This window comes from Mya arenaria, chromosome 5, assembly GCF_026914265.1.
Source record: "Mya arenaria isolate MELC-2E11 chromosome 5, ASM2691426v1".
NCBI lineage: Eukaryota > Metazoa > Mollusca > Bivalvia > Myida > Myidae > Mya > Mya arenaria.
Window position 1 is genome coordinate 30,053,495 of NC_069126.1, and position 25,678 is coordinate 30,079,172.

General features: G+C 33.0%; 1 protein-coding gene across 1 annotated transcript; it reads right to left on the reverse strand.

Annotated features, from left to right (window-relative positions):
* Positions 1-1,002: 1,002 nt before the first annotated feature.
* On the reverse strand, positions 1,003-22,912 carry LOC128233532 (homeobox protein Hox-A7-like). Its single transcript, XM_052947241.1, has 2 exons — positions 22,334-22,912; positions 1,003-4,387 (listed from the first exon to the last, which is right to left on the reverse strand). The coding sequence occupies exons 1-2, from the start codon at positions 22,848-22,850 to the stop codon at positions 4,068-4,070; spliced, it is 837 nt and encodes a 278-aa protein (XP_052803201.1). The 5' UTR covers positions 22,851-22,912; the 3' UTR covers positions 1,003-4,067.
* Positions 22,913-25,678: the final 2,766 nt, after the last annotated feature.

A 25,678-nucleotide genomic window follows, 5' to 3' on the forward strand; every position in this document is an offset into this window, starting at 1 on the left:
AGAAACTGTTGTACCGTTATTGAGGACCTATACACCGATACCATCAGCCTAAAAGTGTTTCATTGTTCATTGTTTCGTTTTAGTAATACTCTTCCATACAACTAGTTTTTACATAATTGGACTGCATTCTTTTTTATTCATTTAGCCTGTAAATTCAATGCTCCCGAAATGACGTCACTCATATTAATTCCATTTTCAACCTTTGCATTTGAAAAACGTCACTTCCTGTAACAGATGCGGGTTGGTTCACTAGATGACGATGAATATCACCTTCTATTATTTGTCACGTGAAAGTCTCTCTAGATCTACCAATAATAACCTGAGCCTATCCCATGCATTGCAGCATACCATAACACAGTACATGAATAGCTGTTGTGCTTGCACCAGATGCATGATAAGCTTTCTAGGCGAACGGTTTTACCCTCATATGACAAACAGGGGACAAGACATTTATCACCTACATGTACATTAATTACCGACTCAAAGTTTCATTCAGCTCCCATTTGAGTGACACGGCGCTTGTAAGAAGGGGATTTAATCCGATTCTAAATCTTGAAAGATCTTTCTTCATTTGTTTTTATCAAATTACCAGTATTTGTTCTTGGTCAATAAAGAGTGTACTGTTACCTTATCCGGATTTCTTATTTGCAATGTTGCATCACTCCAACAAGTGTTGCTGGACTGATATGAGTCAGATCTCAGGTTGAGGAATCACGTGACTTCAACGGGGTTCTCACATTGTTCACCACGGGTCAAAACCGATGTAATCAAACAAGTAAGTGACCTTGGCTCCGCTAGATACATGCTCAAGTTAATTGTCATTTTCACTCGTTTTTTTGTTGTTTTTTTTAATCCATGTCACTTGTGTGTCAATGTTGACTGCCTTACACGGTCAACGTTCAAATGTGTACAATCAAACCAAACGACGTGTTAGAAGCTCGACCGTTTCTCATCGTAAAACAGACATACTTATGAATTATTACAAATACACAAACAACCCAATTTAGTCTTTTACATTTTATTTCTACAAAAGAAAAGTCAGCAACCAAGGTAACATTATTTTTTTCATATTTCTCGTTTCTGACAATAGCACAATATCAAGGGTTGACCCAAAAGTAGTGACAACATTAACTAAATTTCTTATTCTGAAATTAACTTTCGGATCACCCCTCATAAAACAAAGTAACGAACACAAATCTTAATACATAAAAGTCAATACAATTTACAACCGACATATGATACAACATTTATAAATGTTTCAATCTCCATAATTCTCTATATTTCTACTTGCAAGATGTGGTAGTGTGTTTAAGACACATCTTACGACGCTCTCAATGAATAGCAGGAGTAAGATGCATCAGGATTATTCTGCAAATGGCATGCTTATTGTATTATTGGTGGAGAAAGGATGGCATTTATAAACAGAATTCCCACTATATCGACCAGATTCCCAAAGATTTTTCAGGTATATTTTTTTCTAAAAAGTTAAACAAATGACATGCCATTTCTTGACCACATACAAAACAACAATAGCCACACCCAAAGGAGAACTCCTAATCTGCAACTAATCGTAATATATGTCAATGTTGAGAAGTAATCGGTTGCTGAAAAAGACCATAAAATATTTTGAGTTAAACAAATGTTTGACTTATATAGTAAAACGGAAACACGGCTATTGCTTGTGGAAAAAAATACAGGTGGCAGTTGTACACAATAATTGCAAATTGTTTATGATAAAAAAAAAAATTAATATTTTAAATGGACGAGTAGTAGAAGTTTTATCTGTGATTGCCAATATAATTAATGGGTCCTGTAAGTAAACCAATTCGAGCTCAGTTAGTAAAATAAGTAGAACCGGAAGTGATGTAATTGTAAGTGTACATAAATGATGACGTCATTTGTAAACTCAAACGTTATTATTGCAGTAGATGAACAGTATGTGTAAGCTCCAGACAAAAAAGATGATGGCCGTTCTTTTTCCTAGAAATTTGAAAATATTTCGACGTACATATCTTTAGTGTGACGTATACTTGTTATGTCATAATACCCCAATAAAAAAGCGATTAACTCACAATACAGAATTTCTTCAGATAAATGTAATAACTCTTATCTTAATTGACTGAACCATTAAAAAGAATGAAACATATATTTCATATCAAAAACAGGAATAAACTTTAACACGTGTGTTCTTGAAAATGCAAAGAATAATAACAAATTTACGCCCGTGTCATGTGAAATTTAAAATGCTCACATGAGTAGAGATTAAATGTAATAAAATAATAATAACTTATTCTATTTTTATTGAAAACATTTCATATTTTATTAGGCTACATACATGTACCCAGAAGCTGAACAGTTCTCGTTCGGGTATAAAAAGCACGTGCATACAAATTTCACACGTGCATGTAAGTATAATATAATTTATATCTCAGATATACAACAAAATCTCATACTTAAATAGATAACAGAAACTATTTTGAACACAAAATTATTTATAACCAATAGATCATAAGTTTGACTAGAAAAGCCTCTTATGTCCGCACGTCTGTGAAGTATTTCAGGTCAAATTACAAAATATATATATGAACGATTTGTTTATATATCCATAGTTATTAATTTATTTATACATGTACTCTAGCATGACAATACTTTTCCACACCAGAATAGTTTAAGGAATTGTTCATTAGTTAAGCTATGATTTTTTTAATGCCAAAGGAAAATCGGGATATTACATATTCTTTAATCAATTCGATAGCCATCTATAGATGAATGCGCTTGATTACAGCAAGTTTGCTATCCCTTTTCTATATGATTGTTTTCACATTCATAGTAAAGTACAATGGTTTTACACTTATACTTATCTGTAGCCAGTGCTTTCATAAACATACACTGGGCCCAAAATAGAAGACATAAGTCTAAGCATATTGCTCAGTATTTTTTTGCTGACTTCACCCTGTGGTCGAAGATAAATTCTTTATATAAGAAAGAAAATATATCAATATTGACCGAAGAAATATTTCACAGACGGACAGGCATTTTTGGGCCCTCTGTCCTGGCTTTACCCTGGGCTCGGAGCGGCCTATCGGGGTGGGGCGGAGCTTACATGGCAACTGATCGGGTAAAACCTAGCATCATCCTTTCTAAACTAAATATAAACTGGTTTAAACAACTTGACCAGGCTTTTAATATTGATAAAAGACGTTATCGGAATACAAAATAAAAAAATAAAAAAACGACAACAGAATGCTACGACTGTTGAATTTTATCATAGTTGTATAACACATGTCAATGTATAATTGTGAATCATACAATATACACAAACAAAGTAAGTTCAGTGTTCATTTTCCTTTTGCTGATAGTAAGTAAGTTATACCCATATAGTCGACATAAAATTAATTTACATTTTTTGTGCAAAAGTGTGTACATTAGCAAATAGTACCCTGTAAACAATTGTCAACGAAAACCCTCAAAGGATGATATTTTTCAACAACGTTGTTTTTAGCAAATGAACATTTTTCACTATCATTACAATTTTATTTTTGTACCCTGTCCTACCAGCTAGTATCTACCCTTTTACAACCAAGCCTTTCGCCCTGCCCCATAATTCCCTCTAATTTCTCGTCTAACCAGGTAACTAACCCTACTACTTAACTACTTCTCGTTATAAAACTGACCAGGTATACATGCACCACCTCCTTTGTGGTATATTATCATGTTTAGTGTATTTTGTTGTCAATTGTACATAACTATTGCAATCATAATCGTCCCTGATTTTTGTAATCAATCATCCATTACTGTGCATCTTCAAACACAGAATGCCATCTCAGAAAAGAATTACTCAGTTAAATCACATACTTTACATGTGTCAATATTATGCACACTAATATGCAAAAGAGGGTCACTTTATCGGTAGACCACTTCTGAACGTCTTCTTGCATGTTCGTATTGGATTGAAACCCCAAACTTCACAAACATAACTCCCGTTGTTTTTTCAACCAATCAACGCCGCGGCCCTGTTTGTATTTCCCCATTCTGTTTAGAACAGCTACAGAACATCACATATCCCTCTACGAAGAATCGTCACTATCTATACTTTTATCGTCATCGTCACCTTTCACATCTGAACTTTTACTCGCACTGTCACCACTTTTAGGTTTAACACAAGCGTCATTTAAGTCCTTTATCGACTGGCGTTCCTTTTTCATTTTCATTCTGCGATTTTGAAACCAGATTTTAATCTGTCTCTCTGTTAGACAAAGTGAGTGGGCCACTTCGATTCGTCGCTTCCTTGTGAGGTAATGATTAAACTGGAACTCCTTTTCGAGTTCCAAAGTCTGGTATCGACTGTAAGTTTGTCGCCCCCTTCTTCGCTGTGCCGAATTTGGACCTGGAATGAGAGAAGAAATAATTTTCATACCTTGAGTGAAACATTAAACAATCAGCATGATGGTATGCCAACAAGTAAAAAGAGTATTCAATACTCCGGAGAGTTTTGTTAAGTTCTAAAGATGGTTGCATGACATTTGAAAAGAACAAACTGACATGCAGTTCAGGCACAATAAGAAACTTAGCAAAGTGTGTCTCGTTGAACTGTAAATGTGTTCATTAATCATGTTTGTTTGATATTTGTGTGCCAAGTTCACAAAACATTTAAGCAACCGTTTTATAGTTCAAGGTGCTCATAAATTTATATTTGAATTCGAATTCAAACTATCTTTTCCAGTGTCTGTGGCTCGATATCCCAATGACCTGCCAATATACTTCGAGTTTCGCAAATATCGAGCCAAGCGGGAATTTTTACATAGGTTACAAAAAATCGGTCCTTTACATCAAGTTCGAGCCAAAGAGGAAATCGAGCCAAGCGATATCGAGCCAACGGGTTTCGACTGTATCTTGTTCAGTGCCTGTGGCCTTAGCATTGTGCCTTAAAACAAGCTCGTTGTTAATTGTTTCGCTCCTGTGGTTGTCCTTGTAGATTACATTGTTTTATTGAACACATATGTGTGAAAGAAACGTACTTAATTGTTACTTAAAAATATTTTCATTATTTATGAATGCATATTAGGTTTAATGTTGATCATGCTAAACATGTTTGCCATTTTACAAGTTGCAATTTATAGTAAAACAACAATGGTTGTGCATCAAAAGCATGAAAATAAGCAAAAACTTATTCTACATATTGCATGTATTTAAATACAATTTTTGATAATGGAAGGGATTTTAAATCATCTTTAACAAAAAATAAGAATTTTTCACAAAATTGAAATTGTTCAATTCGTTTTTTATGAATACTGGCCCCAATTAAGTTGACTTCTTTTATTCGGAGAGATAACCACCCATGTTTGTAAAAATCCTTCCTTTGATCTTAATTATGGGTATAATTTGTACACAAATTCCATTTTAATACACATATGCAGCTCACAATGAAATAAAATAATTACCATATCATGAAAATATCATAGCAATTATATTGTATATAATTATAAACCACACCGGGGCCTCCAATTTCTAGTTTGTACCTTATCAGATAAACGCGGTATGGAATAGCTTTGATTATTGTGCTGATTCTTCAAGCATATTGACAGAGGATCACCGAATAATAGCGTATCAATCCAACACACGCGAACTTAAACCCAAGATCAATGAAAGAACAAACAATACAAATTTAAAGTTAAAAGGTAACATATTTAAACAAACGGCTATGACTCCTACCAAATTGGAAAGATTAAAAACAGAGATCAATAACGTGTTAGCATGATTTATGGTCTACTCTGTTTTGACGGTTCAGGGTTTTGTAATAAATTTTGTACAATTTTTGCACGGAGAGGGTCAAGTTCATAGGGCTGATAAATGAAGGTGACGATCTTTTGATAAATTTGGGTTAACCTGCATGTTATAACTTCCGACAGATATTAATAAGCATAGGTTTAAATTTCAAACACGATAAAAGCAGAAATGAACAAGCAATTTATTATTCAAATGTTTGCAAGTAAGCTTAAGACAACATAATTATTTCGTTTTCTTCGATTCTGTATTATTAGAACACGATGATATAATGGATATTAAAATGTTCATAAGCTAAAAAACAACCTTGTTATAAAGCAAATTGTATTATTCGATCTCACAGATCTATTGCACATTCAAAGATTTTAAAAGAGAACTTTTTGTACCAAAGATATGCTTATGTCCTATTATTTTAACGCTCAATTTAAGCTTAAGCGCAAAATATCGCTAATTTTATGAGTCTGTCCATATAAAATGCACTTTCATGACAATAAAATACACATTCTATTACATCGATGAATTGGTTTCTTATATTGATATGACCGATTATAAACATCTAACTGGTAATCTTCTTTCGAGTATCGATAAAAATAACCATTTTTCCAATTAAATGAAACGAATATCCTTTAAGTCTTGAATAACCGAAAATGTTTGTTTGAATAAATATAAGATAACGGAATGCATTTCATTCGATTTCATTTAAATCGATATCCCGTTACAGTTGTTCAAACTTATAATGATAATCAGAGTCTGCTATTTGTAATAAAAGGAACCGTATGATCACAAGATGGTTGACAAACTTTTTTCCAAAATAATATTATGCTTTAATGTCCACTTTTTTCAAGCAATGTATGATGAGTCTGATAAGATACACAGTAAAAACAACCCCGAACAAGTCTAATATTAGTTGTGCAATATACAAGATAACAAAATCTACTTCTTTTCTAATGCATACACAAGGAAGATTGATACAAAAATATTTTAGTTTTAGTTTTAATGCATTATGATTTTTAACCCATTTGACATTAATGATTTAATAAAAAAAAATATATGATCTAGGTACAAATGAAACATTATAAGCCTTTATAAATGTAATGTTTTAATTAATAGCTATGTGGCCACAAATTCACCACTTAAAGAGCGCCAAAATATTGCTAATATATTTTTATCTGTTCCTAAACTACATGCATTTTTTATCATAAACGCCAAAACATCGCTTATATATTTTTTTATCTGTATCTAAATAACATGCATTTTTTGTTTTGATCATTAAACCGAAATGAGTTTAACACGATTTTGCATTAAAATGAATATTTTTGCATCAACCTACATTGTGCACATTTAAGGGTCCAGTGGCCATAACTTAAAGGTATTCTTGTTGCATGACTTTAAAATTTACTTACTATCATGATAAGAGTAAAAGAAAGTGGTAATAAATATAAAAACTCTATTTCACTCTGATGCATAAATAGCTATAAAAGTAAAAGTTACACTGTAAGGTCTCTTTTGGTACATGGCTTTAAAATTTACTCACTTTCATGAAGGGGTAATAGAGGGTGGTAATAAAAAATATCACACTTTGATGCATAAATAGCTATAGGTCAAAGGTACACTATAAGGTCTCTTTTGATACATGACTTTGAAATGTATTCACTATCATGAAAAGGGTAATAGAGAGTGGTAATGTTTCATAAGTCTATTGTGTTCAAAGTAAACTTTTCAGCTTAAGTCAAGTGTGTTATGGCTGCCGTAAGTTGTTAACATAAGACCCAGTGATCTTGGTTATATGATCAACCCTTTGGACAGATCATGTTTGGACATATGATCCGGGTTTAAAACCTGCTTGAAATAATTGACCACATGTCCATGGGAAGTCGACCATATTGGGAAGGCCAGAGAACACCGGGCCTTTTCATCGCTTCAGTGCTCAAGGTAAGTTAATACATTACATAGGGGTCTCTATGTCATGCCTTCCATGCCATTAGTATTTAGGTAAAACCAGTTGTGATGCTCGGAGGACCAAGTACAAATAAATGCCTGATTTTGTAATATTGAGTTAAGATAGTTTTGCATTCAGTGAGGATAAGTCACATGCATGAAACCATTCCGAAGACACCTTGGTGGCCGTTCATAACATTGACCACAATGAAATGCAGTGACGGGGATTTGACATTTTTGGACACCGTGTCATATTAAGCACGCAATGTCCAGAGAAAGAATGGAAATACGAATTTGTACTATGGCCTGTGTCATGAAATCTTTTACGAGGATTCAAAATAAATGTTCTAACGAGAGAGTTGAAATCGAGAATGTTCTAAATAAGAATCAAACAGAAAGCAGACATATAAAGCTTTTACGAGAAAAACAAAATGAATGTTTTAACGAGAGAGTTAAAATCGAGCATGTTCTAAGTAAGAATAAAAATGGAAGCAGACTGATAAATAGATATTTGCAGAAGCACCTCGCCTAAACTGTTCAAGCAACATGTTATTTGACCTACATATCAATAACACGTGCTTGTTTTGCTCATTGCACCAGCTCAGTTATGATATTGATTCAATGAATAATTGACTAGAATAAGTTCAAGAATGAAAAAACCCTGACGTTTTCACGCCGAATTTACTCTGTCGTAGTTGCATGTGGATGACAATCTATGCATTGTCAATGCATGATAAGAAATAGCTATCTTGTCAACGTCATCACTACAAACTGATAAAAGCTCTCCATCAATATTTTATACCTCGAACTCTTTAGCTTGAATTTAATGTACATTTCCAAACCAATGTTCGAATACAAAAGCTGCCGTGTAAGCTACATTGGCCATGTCAACCCTAGTTTGTATGAGGTTATTTTTCCTTCATTTCATTCTAGTGAAAAACAGTGAAGCGTAAGAAACCCGTTTCTACCTAATTGCTTCCTTACATTACTTAGAATTCCCCGAAGCCTTTTCTTTTCTGTCACTGTTTTGAGTTCCATTTATTGTTTTGAATTTGCTTTGAAGATTTCCCCCTGAATCATTCATACTTTTCCAGCATATAGGAAACCATATTGATTTCATATCACGTGATTTATTTCATATGTCAATGTAATTGACGCGTTGTAAATTATTTACGAGCTTGTGTGATTAAGGTTTATTCCGAGATGGTTCATTCACGAATTGTATTGGACGCACGTAATCGTAAACTAACTGGAAATGTTACACTAAAGTTAACTAGGAATGCTAGTATTATTTTATTATGTTAACTTAAGAAATGCTATTATTTTTTATGTATGTCAACTTAAGAAATGTTAGTATTGTTGTATTTATGTTAACTGAAGAAATGCTAGTATTTTTGTATTTATGTTAACTTAAGAAATGTTAGTTTTGTTTAATGTATGTTAACTTCAGAAATGCTAGAAGTGTTTTATTTATGTTAACTTAAGAAATGCTAGAATTGTTTTATTTATGTTAACTAACGAAATGCTAGTATCGTTTTATGTTAACTAAATGCCAAGTATTGTTTAACTTATGTTAACTAACGAAATGCTAGTATCGTTTTATGTTAACTAAATGCCAAGTATTGTTTAACTTATGTTAACTAACGAAATGCTAGTATCGTTTTATGTTAACTAAATGCCAATTCTTGCGACCGTACAAAATGAAAACCTTCCTTCAACATGGCTTCCAAATAATAGTATTTCTCAAGTATCCGATGGATTGCAAGTAAAATTTATATTAAATGGGGAAAATGTAACCTACAAGGGACAGTTCAGTAGCAATTCATGACAAATTGAACATTATGGACAAGGAACAAAGCCATGTTATTACTAAAGAGCATAAGAGTGTCTTATTCATCGTCGTTGTGTTTGTTGTTTTCTAATTCAAACCGTAGAATTCCATCTTCAAATTTTACTATATATATACTTGGGGTGGTCTAGAAAAAAACGTTTAGTACATTTTTAAGTAATGAACATAACACCAATAACACCGTCCACCTGTCTGCAAACACATTTGTCACTTAATGTACATAGCTCCATATGCTCAATCACGGGACCTTTTACATGAATAATAATTAAGACATTTAAGTAACGAAATAACGATTATGGGCGACATTTTCAAGTTGGCCTGTTCTGTTGCTTTTGTAATTCACCGCCGCTGTACTCCACTTCTCTACACGACTTTTGCCTTAGGTAAACATTAGCGTGTAATGAATGGGTTATATCAACGGCGTGTGAATGTTTATCACTTGTGGAACACCTGTGCGTGTAGTCGGATGAAATAGACACAGGAAATAAGCACATTGGTGTCAAATTTAGATGCATTCTCTCTGATGTCATATCAAGTAGTGTATTACAGTGAGGAACGCTGTAATTATGTGTAAGATAAGATAGCACACATTATAATGATGAGGAATGTGTTTGTGTATATTTAGAAACGTCAAAAACTAATTGCCTACTAGGGTAGGCCTTAAGACCAGACAAAAAAATGGCCTTTTTTTTAATGTGATATTTTTATCATGGTTTCTTTCAGAGAATTATTTCCATAATGATCACGTGACGCAAAAATAAGTTTATCTGGTGGTAAATATGCATTTAGAATCATAAAAATGTTCCAGTTTTGACAAACTGCAGACATGCGCATGTAGATAATCTTGTTTGTTTTCTGCATCGAATTCAATGCGAATAAAAGCTAGTTACATCTCGGTAGGAGAACAATAAATCTGATTACATGTTTTTAACGAAAATATTTGTTTTACTCTCTCTGTTTTTACTAAAATGAAACCGAGGTGCATGAAGGACAGAAAGCGGTTTTATTGCAGACTGAAATTTTCCAACAGTGACATGATATCAAATGTAGGATATTTTCTAAACTTGCTTCTTTTGCAGATTAAACTATGTTTGAGTGAGAATAAAAACAGAAAAAATCATTGTAATTCATCATTTTACTACAGTTCTGTCTAAAATCATGTCCTGGCTGAGTTCGTTCATTCGTTTGTTATGCAAAAACCCAAAAAGCAAATTTATTGTACAACATTTTGCCCAACAGATCAACAAGCAGACTTTGACGTAGTGTTGTGTGCAAAGATGTATATTTTCAGTCAATATAATTGTCATGTGGACAAGCGGATGTGACAACGTCGTGTTTCCAGGGCCGATCGGCCATCAGGCGCCCCGAAACGACCGTCTGTCACGCGAGCCATGGCCGCTGACGGAACAGACACTTGATGATCAGGGGGCCTCAAAGCGCTTTGTGACATATATCCTTTTTATAACTTTAGCGTCGGTACTGTTGGCCGCTGACGGAACCCTTGGTGATATGAGGTGTTGCCGTGGGCAATGGTCTGCTGGATATAGTTTCAGTTATTAGTGATCTTGTTTCTGTTATGATGCCCACACAAATGTCAAGGAAACGTACATTGTTTTTTCCCTATATAGTTAAGCATTCAGTGTTTTTCCGGCCTTTTTTGAGGGCCGAAATTAAGCATAATTTTCCTCTTGAAAATGTATATATTATTTCCCTACCCGGGTAAAATCATCCCCCTTAAAAGGAAAAGAAAAGCATTGACCTCGAAACATAGCAAATGTAGCAATATTCAACCAGTCATGGATATGTCGATAGGTTTGTTGAATGAAAGGTTTGGAAACAAGTTGAACATAATATGAACCTTGTTACTATTTTCCCCTTTTTGCCAAAACAACGCCATTTTTCCCTACCACAGGGCCCCGCCACCATCCAAAAACGCCTGCATTACACTGAAATGTCCTTGTCGGTACGTTCAAACTCCTTGCATTTAGTTAAAAGTCAAAATACCCTGTAATTTTAATTCTAATGTTTTATCGCATATTCATAATAAATATCATATTCAGAAATTTCATTTACCATCAACTTTTGATTTCTTTATTTTTGGCCAATCAATAAACACTAAGGATCACGTTAAACGGACTATAAATGCCCCCAACCATCTATCTCGAGTTTCTCTTGTGTGGCTTCGTGCCTTGGATAATTCACCGAAAATGGTCCCTTTGTGTATAATAGCATTTATCAGTTTGGCAAATCCCTGTATGCTTAAGTTCAACTCCTCGGGATGGAAGGTTAATTGTAACTAAATTATATTCTGCGGTATTTGTGGTCAATATTATCCTAAACATTAACATTGGTGATCTCGAGGTCTCGACTATTAGGTGGTCTCTTCGTGGCGGTGTCTTTGGACAGAACAGACAAGAACAGACCATTAGGGCGAAGGAGAACATTGATTTAATCGACCATTCTATATGTTTCCGTTGTCTACTGGTAGGTCTTGTTTATTCTTTATGAGTGTACTGTCTTTTTCTTCTTTAGTTATATTTTACTGTATGTTAATGCTGGTCTAATTCTTAGTCAACTTTTTGCTTTTTTCCCTTCTCATGTCTATTTGTAATCAGTTATTTTCCGTATTGTTTTGCATGGCTATTGCTTGGTCTTTATTCTTTCTCGTGTCAATTTCTTAGTCAGGTTTTGTCTTTATTTTTTCTCATGTCTACTTATTATACAATTGTTTTCTATATTCGTTTTCATGTCTATTTCTAAGTTTACTACTTATGCTTAAAGATTTCTTCATTTTATCTGCTTACGTGTCAATGTTTATTTTGAAGTCATGTTTACTATAGATGTATGCACCTGTCTTAGTCAACCTCTTTATCTTAGTAAATCTATTAGTCTTAGTCAATCTATTAGTCTTAGTCTATTTTAAGTCTTAGTCAAACTCTTAGTCTAAGTCAAGACAATATATTAGCCTTAGTCAATCTCTTAATCGTGTTCATTCTAGGTCTCAGTCAATTTCTGAGTCTTGTCCAATCTCTTAGTCTTGTTCAGTCTAAGTCTCATTCATCATCTTAGCTTTAGTATATTTCTTAGTCTTAGTCAATAGAGCAAAGGCAATAACAGGGACAAGTCCAGCACTAAATGTTACTGCGCTATTGTTCAATGGCATATGGATCAGTGGGCAACGCACATCAGAGGACCAGCCAGAGACAACCATTCAACAAATACAGTCCACATAAAGGTTGTTCTTTTTTCCAACGTGTGTATATCTATGTCTGAGTCAAAAGAGTATGATTCATGTTGTCTGCGTCTTGTCTAGAGGGCAGATATATACGTTGATATTATATGACTTAAAAACACTGAATGTTTTATAAAACTATTCATATGCAAAACACATATGTTCATAGATGCCTTTTTCTTTTTGTGTTTTAACGATGAGTTGTTTATTTCTTAAGTTTAATAAACATTCTGTACTGTTCTATATCATTTATATTTTACACTTTTCCCTTTCTTAGTCATATTTATTTTTAATCCTTTTCCATCTTCACTATGTTTAGACAACATCGAACAATCCCAACATTTTGCCATATTATCATTATTTTTTGCGAATAGTTCATTTCATGAGTTTTCCAAAAAAATAAATATTAAGAGAGATATATTGATCGTCGGCGGCTTCTGGATCCGAACAATATCCGCTTTGCGTGTTGGGATATACTACTAATTTTCAGCAGCTCATACGAACTGACGTTAGCCGGCTCAAGTTTTGCTGGCGAATTTATGTTTCTGCGATTTGGTCGATGAAAATTGCATTGATCTAGGGATTCCAGTTTCTGTAAGCCATGAACACAAAATATAGGAGATCATTTTGTTGGCGATCATAAAATGACCATAAAACTCATTTGTCTGGGCAAAGTGTTAAGCCACGCATAGTACCAGAATATATTAACCAATCACTTTTGCAAAGCATACTTAATTGGTCATCATGTATAAATGGAGATATATGTTTATATACAAAGAACAAAAATCATGATTCTTCGGGTGTTCCTCATTTTGTCTGTGGCCATTGTAAAAGTCTGCAGTTGTACTATGACCAACTCCAGTTGTTGTTGTTGTTGCTTTATTCATTGGTTTGTCCCTGCAGGTACATTCGATTCACATTACAGGGTGATGAATCATGTGACTTAAAGGGGTTCTCACATGGTTAAACACGGGTCACAACACACGTTTAAGTGACGTTTATTTCTAAAATACTTTTTTGACGCAAAATATATGGAAAATGTTCTTACCCTGTATAAACTATGATGTTTTCTGCTTATACACGTGTTGAATATTTAAGATATGTTCCGTCAGGTTGAAATTTTGGCCAAGGATATCATCATGGAAATACAAGCAAATCTAACATATTTCTCACGTGTAGAAGCAGAAAATAACATAGTATTTTATAGTCTAAGAAATATATTCATATCTTTTCTGTCAAAAAAAGGTATTCAGAAATAAACGTCACTTGTTTGCATCGGTTGTGACCTGTGGTGACCCATGTGAGAACCCCTTTATGTCACGTGATTCCTCACACTGATTAGCTATGAAATAATGTTTGCTTCCAATTCCAATGCAAAGATATATATGGTAGGTTAATCATGATGTTTTTGTTTCGTCTATACTTAAGCTGTGTCAATTATATAATATAATATATTTAAGTTTAGAAGCGTGATGTGTTTATTTATAATTGTATGCATTTCCACGATGTAAACTTGTATAAGTCGAATAAACTGTCTGTTCTGTTATGTTCTGTTCTTAATATAATTAATGTAGGTCAGGAAACAGAAACCGGAAACGAATACTTTTTAGTTCGGACTTTCTGCGTTGAATATTCTACATAAAATCGTCGCTATTTTGTCAGAGTACATTTTTACGTCGTTCCCCCGCATGTAACTACCCAAACAATATCGCAAAAGGATGATGAAATGACATAAAGAATGTTTTTGTCCGTTGGCAAAAATAAAGTTTGGTGCAAAACAAGTAGGTAAGGTCATGCAACCGAAACCGGAAACCAGGGGTAGATCCAGAACTTGACGTACGAAGTGTCTAACTTGGGGACGAAACCTTTTACTTGCATACCGTAGAACCGTATTTTATTACTTTTTTCATTCTTTATTGGAATAAATAGGAACATTTGACGCCCCCCCCCCCCCCGATCCGCTAGTGGACACAAACATTTGTTCGGTCTTTCTGTGTTGAATGGACAATGCTTTCTGTTTATGCACCAGTCAATTGTAACCACGGCCCCCCCGGTCCGGGGAATAGCGGAGACTTTGACTTTATGTCCACCCTGCGGGGACGAACAGATGGTAAAATCCCCGCCAAATGCCCCCGCACCCAAGGGACCCTAGGTAAGGCCCATCCCCCGCCATATTTAAAGCGAAGACAAAACCACCACATTCACCCGGCACTGCGGGGTCACCTGAAAGGTAAAAACACGGCCCATTTCCCCGGCTATCCCCGGTATACCCCCGGACCTGGGGGGGGGGGGTCACAATTGACTGGTGCATTACAAGTGACAATGATATTAGTGCAGGTTTGAATTACAGAAAGGTTGCCACCAAACTTATTATAAGTCACTATGGTTACGGTAGATGGGCTCTTTCTAAAATCAGGTATATTAAGAAATATACACTTCTCATGAAACAATTTCCGATTTATTGTATAGCAATTTTAATGCACATAACTATTGTAACAGATTTGTCCCAATTATGTATATATCTCAGCCCATACATGTATACTGTTTTGTTTGCATAATATATTTATTATAATGGGAAAATAAACAAAATAATTAAACAGTCATATATAAATCTATTAACGAATAATATTATATCAAGAAAATACATGCAGCCTTATACACCGCGAGTTATTTTAAGAAGAAGGTTACGCACTAAGATCAAATACCTACTCATGTGTAAACTGAATGTAAACAATGATGACATTCGGTCTGAAATTCAATAAAACACACGAATAAACATCTATCTCAATTGTTTGTTTATTTACTATATGATTTTGCATGCCCCACGCAAAATGATTAAAATACTATACTTCTTAATGACTCGATGGTTTACAAAAGGGCGACTTGAAACCTTTGCTAAGTAGCAACTCGCACGCAATATGGTTTAAGACTTTTGTGTATGGCAAATGACATTACACACGTAATAATGTCGCGACCTCGTCGTGTTTTCACATAGAAAGGTTATACCCCCAGATCATAATCGCTCTGTATTCAATAGTGGGTTTATGCACCCTGCGCACACTTAAATATACTCAATTTCAAAGGTGAAAAGCAATACCCATTAAAAACAACTTTGTTTTCACTTTTAAGATCGGATCAGACCCCGATGAAATTATCTGTTTAATCTTTTCTTTCAGAAATGTTGATTTATGGCCAGTTAAATTTAATATTATCAATAAAACATTATTCATAACTCGCTGTAAAACTTCAGGAATTATCAAGGTATGATAGCCGAGCAAATGTTCTTTAATAATGTTATTGTATTATCTGACAATTATTGAACAAAACCCTTCAAGGGTTACGCACCAAATGACATGATGCTACAATTATCTTGACTGTCCATATTTTGTGTGAGCATGTTTTTGAGCTAGTTTTAAAATCAATGATTTTCGATTTTTTATATGTTGATCTTTATGTTAAGATTGTTTTGAAAGCGACTTTAAACTATAATATAGAAATAAGATCATTAAATCTTGCAGAGCATACGAATGGAATGTATATTATATGAAGAAACAAAAATACTGAATTGAGTTGAATCTAAATGTTTTCAAACTTTTATATCAGAACTGTACATTATACACAATAGCATACTAAATATCATACATAATTATATTCTTAATATCAAACTCAATACTATTCTAAATATCATACTAAATACTATTCTAAATATCATACACAATGCAATGGCCCGATATTATTTCAGATATCACAAGAGAATCTTTAAGGTGTTCTTTAGTCATAATCTCTGCTGGATTGTGTATTCAGCTTACATATATCTGTCAATTTGTTTAATTTGGCAAGACTCACAGCTGGACTATTGAATATACCAAACTCATTTTTCATCCGAGTAGCTTATCTTGAATATTTGCTGTCAATTAAATGAACATTTGGTGTCATAACTTTAATATGTCAATAAACTGTTTACCGTAAAGTGTTGAAAATCAACACTGATTTTTTTTTAAATACGGGGTACATTTTCATGATTTATGTTGTTTTTTGTCTGACATATTCTAGCTGTTGCATGAATAAAGCTTGGACATCACGTTTAAAACATTTCGTTATTTACGACACATCTGAAACTCTCTCATACGCGTACCCTTGTCCGAGCTGTGTCAAAAACGCACATAAAACATTTTTATGGCCCTTACAATGCTTGAGGCCCCTACGATACAAATATAGGTTGCATAATACGGAATAATTAGATCGAAAGCCCCTGTTATTAGTTGACAATTAAGGTGAATCTATTCAAGAAATCCGCTCATTAGATTGTATTTTCCCATCATTAATTTGTGAGATTTTATGTTGTATTTACCACATAAATGGAGAGAATCCCCCGCGTAAATGATTAAGACATTATTTTCTCATTGTTAGAAAATGAAGTTTATTGTAGATATGGTTTCATTTTACTAGAACTCGTTAAGGTGTCTAATACACAAGTATTTCACGTTATGTTACGGTATCGGATATGCAAATGTTTAAATTCTTGATGTCTGGTCATCCCATATTATCATGGTATTTTTCGAAAGGGGTCTGTCTGTAGAAATTAAAAAGTAAAAGTTTTACCGAAAATCTTGATTCAAACGCGTTTTACGTCTTTCCAAAATTGCAGAAAGGTCTGTTTTCGTTTGATTTCTGGTGAATACAGAGAAAATGTACAAACTGTAATATATTTATGTGTTTATATTATTGTAATAACGATTAACTGTATATGTTCCAAGTCAACAATACATGCTATGTTCTGTTCTGTTCTTTATGATGTACTTTCGGTTAAAATTTTGAAGTGTAAGTAATCAGACATTAACTACTTATAAAATAATAACCAAAATTATATGGGGGTCACCAGTCATCTAATTTTAACATTAAAGGTCTTTATAGAGCTATGAGACCCCACCTTATTTAGGGGTCGGGTTCCTTTAATGAACTTTCACGATATATAGTTTAATCATGTACATAACATGTATGTGCTCCACTGTTTTTAATATAGCTGTATTATTGCTAGAAAATGCTTCATTTATTCGAATTTAATATAATTCTAAAACGAATTAATCACAATGCTAAAGAACAGTTATAAAACCCTTATAAAAGCGACGTTTGTGCACTTTGAATTTCATGGCATATTTGCGGTATTAAACTATATGGAATTAATTATTAATAACAATAACAACACACGATCATTAGAGATCATTGCCGCTTTGTCTATAAAAGGCATTTATTTTAATACCTCCTTTCTGTTTCAAACATTTATAGGATATTTAATACTTTAATGTTTAAAAAAAAAATACTAATATTCTATAAATGTGTGTCATAGAGTCGGTCGGTGGCCTATCTGAAAGAATGTACTGTTCACTGATTAGCCTATATCTTTTTATATTAAAGGTGCTTAAAAGATAAAAGTAGAGCAAATTTATGTTTTTTGTTTGATGCTTGTACCGATGATTTTATTCGGGAAACAAAGGCGGACTTTACATAAAATATACAATTTGTTAAAATTGATAATGAATATTCATTGATTTTTTGTTCAAATTGGTGTTGAAAAAAACACATTTGAAAATTACGGTATCTTATACTGAAATACGCATTCTTGTATGTGTTATTAGAATTGAATTCTATAAATCCACTGGTATTGCTTTATTTTTAAAAAGCATGTATGAAAGGTATAAGTATTACCGATTTTGTTTTTGCGATGTTTGTACAAATGCCCCAGCGGCTAAGCATTTTTAAGACTGTTAGTTTGTTTTCTTATTTGTTAATTTAATAAAAATAGGACTTTTCATTACGTTGGATTCAAATTATGTATATTTTAATAAGTATAAAGTTAATTCAACACAACTTCATTCGCTTTACACTGATTCAAATTGTACGTATAACGATTTTTATAACGTCAATAAAAATATATATTTTGTTTCTTTTGAGAGTCAAAAAACATCATGGGTGTCTTCAGACAATTATATTATTTTACTGTTTGTTTTATTTTAAGTTTGTATAAAATTAAAAACCAACCGTTTCTCAAGTCGTATATTGATGAAAAAAGGAATAAAATAATATTTTTCAGGAATTAATACATTTTACAGCACTTAAAACAGTAAACGCATACGCTCCTTTAAGTGTGTTTTTGTATGAGACGCTAGAGATTTTATTAGAAATCTTGCGAAACGAATAATTAGTTAAAAAAACAAAAATACACATAAATATATAAATATCTAGGGCATTCATATCTTATATTTAATGCAACAAACAGTTTGTGATACTACAGCAACAATATTAGTAAAATTAGTGATGTAAAAACAATTTTACGAGTTAAAAACACGCGGTATGCTTGATTAAAAACGAGATAGTTAAAGGAATACTCTATGGTGCATTTAATCGATTATCTCAGTCGAATGAAAGCGTACTTGAATAACACACATTAAACCGAGAGTCCTGAAAATAACTGCATGTACATTCTGAAGTTATTTGTCACATTTACTTTCGGTAAAACAGGTTATTTTATCGAAGATATTTTATCCTAACTACTGCTACGACTACAACTTCTACTACTACTACTACTACTACTACTACTACTACTACTACTACTACTACTACTACTACTACTACTACTTCTACTACTACTACTACTACTACTACTACTACTAATGCTACTACTACTACTACTACTACTACTACTACTACTACTACTACTACTACTACTACTACTACTACTACTACTACTACTTCTACTACTACTAAAATGATTATATAATTATCATGATTATAGTATTAATTTCATCCCCACTACTACTATTATTATTATTATTATTATTATTATTATTATTATTATTATTATTATTATTATAAAAAAAATACTTATAATAATACAAATCAAATGGAATAATTATTTAGGCGATTGAAATATCTTAAATGCCCTGAACCTTTTTGAAAATAAAAAATCTTTCTGATGTACATTGTGTTTGTTAAAAACGAATATCCTCTGAAAACATCAGCCAAAAAGTAGTCCAAATTTATCAAATATCATGTCTGTGTGATTTCTGTGCTTACAGCCAAATCTTTGAAATGGATATTTCTCATCGCATGACTAACTACAAAAAATGTCAAACACAAAAAAAGTTAAACAATTATTTTTGTGTTGATTTTGAAAAATGTGACAAATAAATGCGCTGTTTAAAGCTAAACAAATATAACAGACCATTTTATTTTATTTTAAACTGACCCCATTTTAATTGATAACTTATTGAGACATATTCAATTTATTAATCGGTACCTAAACATTATTTTAAAACTAACATTTCAATGATTCTTTGGCTAAAAATGTTTCACTTCGTATGAATTTTGTTTCATTAAATTCATTGTTTGTACTGAATTTTGTCTTTTGCTCAGTTAGCTAACTTTATTATTATAATTATTATTATTATTATTATTATCATTATTATTATTATTATTATTATTATTATTATTATTATTATTATTATTATTATATTAAGTATTATTTTTATTATTAGTAGTATTTTTATTATTTCTATTTTTATTATTAATATTAATATTATTATTACATCTTTTTATTCACCAGTAAAACAATTCTCTCATATTCTGAATATTCATAAACGGATTTATTTTCCTATTCCATGAACGCTTAAACAAAAATAATTTAAAACATGCAAAAGCGCCGAATATTTTTTTTCGGAAATAATAAAAGTCCATGTTAAAATTGATCACACCCCGGTTTACCCATCAATACGTCTTTGTCAAAAGTCAAAAGTACCTTTTTATTCCCAATTTAATGGACTACTGTCATTTTTTTCCTCAATCAAAGTTTATATATTAATCCTTCAAATTTGTAATTAAAATGTCTCCGTAATTTTACATGTCATCGACATGTTAAAATTTAATGTCGACAGGCCATAAATTTGAAACTGAAAACTGACCACCGTAATATATGTCTATCAACTATGCATTTTTTTGCCTTTGGGATTTCGAAAAATAAAACAACACAAGAAATACGCTATGATAAACTAAAGCAATCGACCGGCATATTATAAACATACTGAACACATTTTTATGCCCTTAGAATTTGAAAAAAAAATCATTAAAATATAATAAAATTGTTAACGAAATTGACCGCTATTAATATAAATGCAATTTTCATTCACACTGTATATGAAACAAATCACAAAAAAATATACTTAAAGATAAAGCAATATTTACAGAAACGCAGCACAAATTTATATCCAATGTGTTAGAAAATAGTTCTTGTGTCAAAACACCAAAATAGTTTTACATGAAATTCCCGCACATCTGAATTTCTGAAAGAAACTAAACATGATGTCTGAATCGGCTAAACACAAAACAGTCCCTGTGTTTTCTCCAACCATTAATGCTATTTTTATTGTTTATTGCTTATTTATGAGCGAGTACTAAATTAGCGATTATTCCCTCAAAATGGGTACACATAAAATCCACAAATTTCACATAAAACATGCGGATTAAATAGAGGGCCGGGTTTTACACTCGGGTCCAGTTACCCGTGCTCAATTCCACCCGTATTGTTCAAAAATATGGTCGGCACGAGACCTTTAATAATGTCGGGAAATTAGTAATCTTGAAGTCTTAATAAAACTAATAAAACCCGTATAAAAGAGATAGAGATTTTATTATTAGCTTCAACATTTTCACCCTGTTTCCGATAGTTATGGAATTCCCTGGTATTTGGACGTGTTTCATTTATATTTCTACACACATAAATGCTATAAACTGGAATACTGGTTATTTTATTATTTTTTTATTCACGGGAAACGCATAATTCTATCTACCGGACTGATAGAAAACTATTTTTTTCAGTCTCATACAAGAATATTTATTTTTTTATTTTGTGGCATCCTTGATTCATATCTATTTTGAAGTAAACATTAATTTTTATGGTGTTACTCAATATCTTTGAAAACAACGTAATCTTGTAAATAGAAGGTATTGAAGATTTAATGTATAATTTATGTAAATGATCGCACAATTTATCTATATACGTGGCGAAATGTTTGTTACCGAATCCATAAGATTTATCACTTATTCATGTATATTCACACCTGTTAAAAATGTTAAGACCGACATTTAACTGAGTATTTGAAACCTTCCCTTGAGGTAAATTAATTTAATGTTTTTATTTTTGCAGATGTTAGCGAAACCACTTAACTAACAAAAAGTCAAAATGGCCGCCTTTATGATTATAATGTACATTATATTGAAAGCCCCGCTGGTTGTTGGCAAATTTAAAGTGATTCTGATCTAAATGCGTGAATTCCTTATAGATTTACCGCACACATTATTCTAGCCACACAATATGTATGCCATTTCAGCCATCTGCAATTTCTAAGCTCTTAACATTAATAACAAAAGCTTAAAATTACATTTGTTACTATAATTCTTTGAAAGTTCAAATTTTGCCCACACACAGACTCAATAACAGGCAGTTGGACGGACAGACGGACGCAAAGATCACCTACCTACGATTCCCATCCACGGGTAGTATGGTGTCGAGGATTCCGCCGGACTCTGCGGTTCTTTCAAATCTTTCGAAAGCACGGAACAGTTTCCGTTTTGTGCGTCCAAACTTGACGAGTACGGACTGCCGCTATTGTGCGTGGAATCTGGCGAATTTGAAGTTCCGTTCCACGACCCCTCGGCCGTCGAACAGTTCGGAAAGTTCCGGTGCGGCGCCTGTCCGTGATCTTCCCCCGGCGGGTAGCTGGGGACGCGGCCGCCGAGGCCGCCGTGGAGCGCCCCGTGGGTTCCGTGTTCCCTCGCGTAAACGGAGCTCGAGTCATGGTTCTGGTGTGCGGGATAATTGTTCGCAAGACGCTGATGTTCACTATTATACGTACTATTATGATATCCCATTTGTTCCGCGAATCTGGATGCAAATAGTCCGTAATTTCCACCTCCGTATCCTACATTAGCACCAACATGGTGATTTTCACTAGAATACTGAGCAAAAAGCGATGCTGGGTAGTACGAGTTCATTTTTCTGTTATAAATTTACTATATGTTTTAATATCTGGCTACATGACCTATTCCGATGGTAGTAAAACCCGTGATTTGTGGTTCTCCTGCCTTTGCTGGATTGTATAAATCATTTGCATACAAGTCAGTAGCGAAACGCGCCGTCCAATCAGCGCGGAGTATCGACTTCGCTTGTTTCACTACGCGCGAATCAAATCGTATCGCACAAGTAGTTTTCTTCGTTGGAGGAAAATAATTCAGCGGACGTAGATTTTTATAGCGCAGAGCGTAAATTTATATAGAAATGAAAACTGTTTTATACTTGTAGCTGTAAATTTACGCATTTATTTGCAGTGAAGATTGGTTTTATTTCCTCTTGATCAAGAAAATTGTCTTTATAACTGATTAATCAATTTCATTGTAACTAAAAGAACGGGAAACCTCTCTCAACATTCCGGTGCTTGCTGCCGATGTAAACTTTGAATTCGATGTTAATTTTCTCATAAAGCTAAGCACCGACTGTCTGGTTTCTTTTAGGAATAGCACCTTATGTTGCAAAGGAATGTAAATTGTTTAATAAGTCATTACAATAAAATAAACTTTTAAAATAAGTAAGGGAGAGTTTAAACATTTTTATTAGTTATGGCTCTTTGTCTTTGAGAGGATATATTATATATAAATACATTAAGAAAACTGAAATTATCTATTGCATAATCATTGAGTTTATATACTCATCATAAATTACCTAAAATAATTTATTTTATTTTTATAATGATAAAACCTATTCTTCATTTTTTAGCACTGATCAATTGAGTATAATAACAGTAAAAATAAAAGTCAAATAATTATTATCTAAAGTGTAATTCAGACGGGCGATTCGATTGATTATTAAAATAGAGTGTATGACATTTTATTGAAATAAAACTACAGTATTTAAATTTTTAAAATGATATTACTGCTACTGCTACAGCTGCTTCTACTGCTGGTGCTATGCTGCTACTGTTACTTCTACTGCTGCTGCTGTTGATTTTCGTATATGTGATTTTAATTTATTTTGTAGATAAAGGTTATTCTTTTTTCTTTCTTTCACTAATGAATAAATTAATTAACACAGAATATATCAGATAATATATCGCTCAATATGGTACAAACTATATCGCACGATGGATCACATTATATTACACGCAATATATTACATATTATAACACATGATATACCTATATTCAGTTTGTAATTAAAAATGATAATAAGTATGTGCCATATATGTGTTTTTCATGATATTCAGACATCCACACACATATATATGATCACCACAAGGTTAAAAATTTGATTTATCATTCCAAATATGTGTCAACTCATTCACGATAATTAGACTGACCGCCTTAATGACCAGATCATAAACGCCGCCACATCAAAGGCAACTGGAAATACCTACAGATGTTAATTAAAAATAAAACCAAACTAAACTCACAATCCTCCCATACTTAATCAGGCATTAGTTATAACAAAGTATGAAGTATTTACGACATATAAATGGTTACCGTATTACCAGAGAAGTGTATAATTATTATCTCTAACAGAATTTGTACAAAACAATTTGTTCTATCTTCGCAGTAAGCGAAGGTGTAATTTATGTTTACATATTTTTTGCTTTATAATGTATCATACTTTTGTTTTTTTATATATACTTTGCACATAATAAACATGCAACCCATTCCAGGAATATGATTTACTTTGAACTAACCTAATAAAATGCGTGTCACGTCGTTAAATTGAGCAACAATTGTAAAACAACAGAGGCTCAGGGTTGTGTTAACATTTTATCAGGCAATATTAGACTACCCTCGACATGTCGCTGAAATTTGCCAGCTTTATGTGAATTGATATAATACATCAAAATCAGACATACAGACCTAAATACTGCCGACAGACCAGTTTTGCGAACTTTAATTATACATTTTATTGGCTTGAGTTTATCGCTCATATTACAATTTATATGTGAACAGGCCCTTTATTATGAAACTAACCTAAATCCGCGTTCGGAGAACTTGAAAAAAACGGAAAAGTGACGTGTATTTCATCAATTTTACTGGGGTAATAAAAACAAAAATAGGCAGAGTAAACAATCATCGTTACAATTTGATATTGACACAAATCATCATCACCTATAATTGTATCAATAAAAAACAACAACAACATACTTCAAATGTTTCTACAGTCACGTGATTCTCCTCGGTATGTATTTTTTGTTTTGCTTTATACTGTACAGCAATGTTATTCTGCTGCTAATACTGCTACTGCTACAGCTACTTCTGCTGCTATTACTGCTACTGCTACAACTGGTTCTATTGCTATTACTGCTACTGCTACAGCTGCCTCTGCTGCTACTTCTACTACTTCAGCTGTTTCTGCTGCTCTTACTGCCACTGCTACATCTGCTTCTGCTGCTTTTACTGCTACTTCTACTGCTACAGCTGCTTCTGCTGCTATATCTGCTCCTTCTGCCGCTACTGTTTCAACTACTGCCTATCGCATATGGTTATTATATATCGTATATTTCATATCTAGTTACACCATTTCTGTATATCTCGAACCATTAACGAGCCACATTTCTAATGCACGATTTTTCTTGACGTTAGTCAGACCTGCCCTAGTTTTAATATCAAACATTAGACAGATTCCAGGGAAACTATATGATTGATGCCAACACACATATAGTGCCAATCCAAACCTACAACACGTAAACAAAGGTTACATTTATGGCCTAAAAATTAGCCAGCTATCCCTAACATTTCAGTACTTGGTCGTAAAAGATGGCGACACTCGCGCCAACGGGCATTGATAGTTCG